This window comes from Oxyura jamaicensis, chromosome 2, assembly GCF_011077185.1.
Source record: "Oxyura jamaicensis isolate SHBP4307 breed ruddy duck chromosome 2, BPBGC_Ojam_1.0, whole genome shotgun sequence".
Taxonomy (NCBI): domain Eukaryota; kingdom Metazoa; phylum Chordata; class Aves; order Anseriformes; family Anatidae; genus Oxyura; species Oxyura jamaicensis.
In genome coordinates, this window is record NC_048894.1 from 7,662,391 (window position 1) to 7,665,749 (window position 3,359).

Below are 3,359 nucleotides of genomic sequence, written 5' to 3' on the forward strand. Positions count from 1 at the left end.
CACCGAAAGAGGGGAGGACGAATAAATAACTAAATGAATAAATAAAAAATCTTCAATCTTGGTGGAAGCCTTGAGGTTTTTAACGCGATTTCTCAGTGTCCGTCACGGGGTAGGGGGGAAGAGCAGGATAAACCCTTGGCAGGGGGGCTGTGCGGGGAGAGGGGCGCGGAGCTGCGCGTTCCCCCCCGCCGCCGCGGCGGCCCCGGAGTGCAGGGGGCGGGCAGAGCTGCGCTCGCCTCGCCTCTGCTTTTGGAGGGCGGGGGAAAGAAGCGGCCGGGTGGGGAAGGGGGGGTTTGCTTTGGGTTTGGGTTTGGAGCTGGGAAGCCGGGAAGCCAGCTCGCTAAGCCCTGCAGCCGGGGGCGAAGTCCCGGTGCGGGGGCAGCCCGCCCTGTCCATCCTCCCGGCGGGGCGCAGAGCCCCCCCAGCCCAACTTTCCCGGCCGGCCCCAGCATGAACCAGACGGCCGGGGTGACCAACAACGTTCGCTGCTCCGGCGGCAAAGGGCCCAAGGTAAGACCGGTAAACTGCCCTGCTCCCCCTCGGCTGCTCCCGGGCAGCAGCCCTGACCCTAAACCTGTGGCTGGGAGTAGCTCTCCCTGCCCCGGGGCAGCATCCTTCCGGTCCTGCACTTCGCCAACTTGAGCATCCCTCCTTCCCTGGCTCCCTCCAGCTCGGGGCTTACGGCCAGGTTCACGCCCTTTAGGCTGCGGCTCCGGGAGGTGCCGAAGAGGGGTTGTAGGGAGCGAGGACACTGCGGCCTCGTAGCATCACCGCTGGACCTGTCCCGGCTGGCGCTCCTGCTTCTAAGGGGTTAAAATAATGTGAAGGTAAAGATTAGTGCCAGTGTGCAGTGTGCGGTCAGGTGCGTCTGTAGCTGCTGTTTTGCTTCTTGCCACAGTATGTTTGCATAGCCAGCATCTGGAGAAAAAAATAATAGCAGGGATAAAACACCTGATTGTGCGCTCTGCTGAATCCAACGGAAATGGAATGGCGTTCTCGCACCTGATTCAGATCAAATTTGCACTAGCCTTTTCTGGTATTAATGAGCATGGCCCTTGCGTTTGCCTTTACAACACTGGTCTGGTGTAATGTTAAAGGAGAGTTGGGTAAATTAGCGTGCCTCTTGTAGGTAATTCTGTTGGTGCTTCTTCTACAACTCTTCAAAGTATATTTCAATGTTTGTACTTCTATTGGGGGGGTGTGGGGGAATTCTTGTTTGACTCTTTTTCCCCAAAGATTTCAAATGCCTTTGTAAGGCTAGCATTTTGTAGAGAAACATCTTTTCATGTCAGCTAATGGGGTGCACCGTAAAGAAATGCAAAATTTATGTTTCACCAGAAATGGTGCTGTTAGCTTCTTTTTTATTTTACCTCTTAATACCAGTTTTGTGTTCTGTTTTCTAGACTTGATGTGGTGATGGTGTTTGAAATGCCAGTGCTGCTGCTCACCTATTTGGCAGCATCCTGTTCAATCAGTACAGCCCTTTTTGGGAGAGTTTGCCAACTCTTAGGCACACCGATGTACCCCATACTCCTGTAAAATGAATTCAGTTAGTCCACTTTTCTCATATGATGTTTTAGGGATTAAACCCACTTGTCCTGCATCTATGTGAGCATTAAAAGATGGTACATGATGAGGGCTGTGGAAGTACACAAACAGATTAAATGAGTCTGCTGAAGTTATTTACTTAGCTCCATGACTAATCATATATTTGTAGTGAAACCCATTCATAAGCAATTTGCATAATTTGAGGGCCTTAAACTGAAGGTCCTCCATGGATCTTCCTGTAATTTCAAAGTTGGGCCTCCTTTCTTTGAACTTTCTGGTTTTCTGTGAGTTTTGGGTTGAGCAGGTAAGGTTATTGCAAGTCAGTAATAATTTATTTTATCAAGCTGCTGACCTAACGCTTTAGTACGGAAGGAAGAGATGAGGCTCAAATGTGTATATTCTTAGCACATGATAACTGATACCTTTGTATTTGTCTTGAAGACATCCTCATCTTATTTTCAGACATTGTAGTAAATGTATATTTTTTTCCTTTGGAAATAAAAATACTTTTTTTTTTCTTTTTTTTTTAAATCAGAAGATTGACATGATTGATGGTTTCATGTTTTTAATTAAAACACAGTAAGCTCCATGGATGACTGATTTATTTGCAAGAAAACCTTGCAGAGCTTAGAAATTTGAGCATATATAAAATAGAACCAAAAAAGAAAAACATCTGAAAAAGGTCTGTGGTGGACTAGACAAGAGGCAAAATAACTAAGTGTTTTGTGACACTGACTTCTGAAGCACGGAGATGCTTGTGAGATGTTTAATGTCTGTTTGTTTTTTTTGTTTGTTTGTTTGTTTTGGGGGGAGGGGGATAAAATAATAATAATAATAAAATAATAATAATAATAAAATAAACAAACCAAACTTCTCTGGCTTTCTTGATCTCCTAACTTTTGAACTCACTGGCTAGCTTTAATCAAAATAGACAGAACCATGGAAGTGTTGCAAACATCAACTTTCTACAAGTGGCATGGAAATCAATTGCTTTGTAGAGAAGAATAACTATTTAACCTGCTCAAGGGAAGAGGCAGGGAGAAATCATCCCTTATCTCCACTTGCCCTGTCTCATCAACCCAGTCAGCACATGGATATAAGTACAACACGGGCTGTCCACAGACCATCCCGGGCTGCATAGAGTTTGGGAGGGAATGGGGGAAAAGAAGTGTTGAATAAACTCCCAAAAGAACTGGATGGTTTTGGTAGGGAAGCAGCAGCGATGTGTGAGAGCTGGGGTATTTGCAAGAAGGGATGGTTTGTGCAAATAGTGTGAGGTGGAAATCCATTGCAAGTCAAGCACCGTTATTTCCTCTGCTTGTGAAATATGTTGTTCTTTTTCCTTCTCCCAAAATACGTTAGCACATTGTGTCATCTTAAGAGATGCAGTTGCTAAGTCACTGGGTCAAGGTCACTCTTCTTCCTGTCTTCACTTGATTTTTCCTCTCGCTAGGCAATAAGCACTCAGGCTCCAACTTTCCTCTGAAAGATTTACAGCTTTGCACAGTTGTGATGAGCAGTGGAGACAACATTTTAGAGAGGGATACTGTTAAAGGCCTTAAGTGACTAGCTTGGTTGTAATTTCAAACTGTAGTAATGCATGCCCCCTAAAACATGTATGGTTTACAGACATTTCCATGTAATAACTTTTACCTGTTTTAACCAAGATCTATCTCTAAGAAACAAGCAGTTTCTATTGAAAGGCTGCAATTTGTTTGTTAGAGAGAACTATTTTTGAGAAATAGTTGGTGTACATACGGTTTCTAATGCTCTTTTTTTTTTTTTTTTTTTTTTTTTTTTTTTTTTTTTTT

General features: G+C 44.6%; 1 protein-coding gene across 1 annotated transcript in view; it reads left to right on the plus strand.

Moving 5' to 3' along the window:
- Window positions 1-305: 305 nt before the first annotated feature.
- The window catches only part of DPP6 (dipeptidyl peptidase like 6), a 551,821-nt gene continuing 548,767 nt past the window's right edge, over window positions 306-3,359 (plus strand). Inside the window, exon 1 of the mRNA XM_035317871.1 lies at window positions 306-510. Coding sequence (XP_035173762.1) covers window positions 451-510 — 60 coding nt within the window. The 5' untranslated portion in view covers window positions 306-450. The remainder of the gene's footprint in view (window positions 511-3,359) is intronic.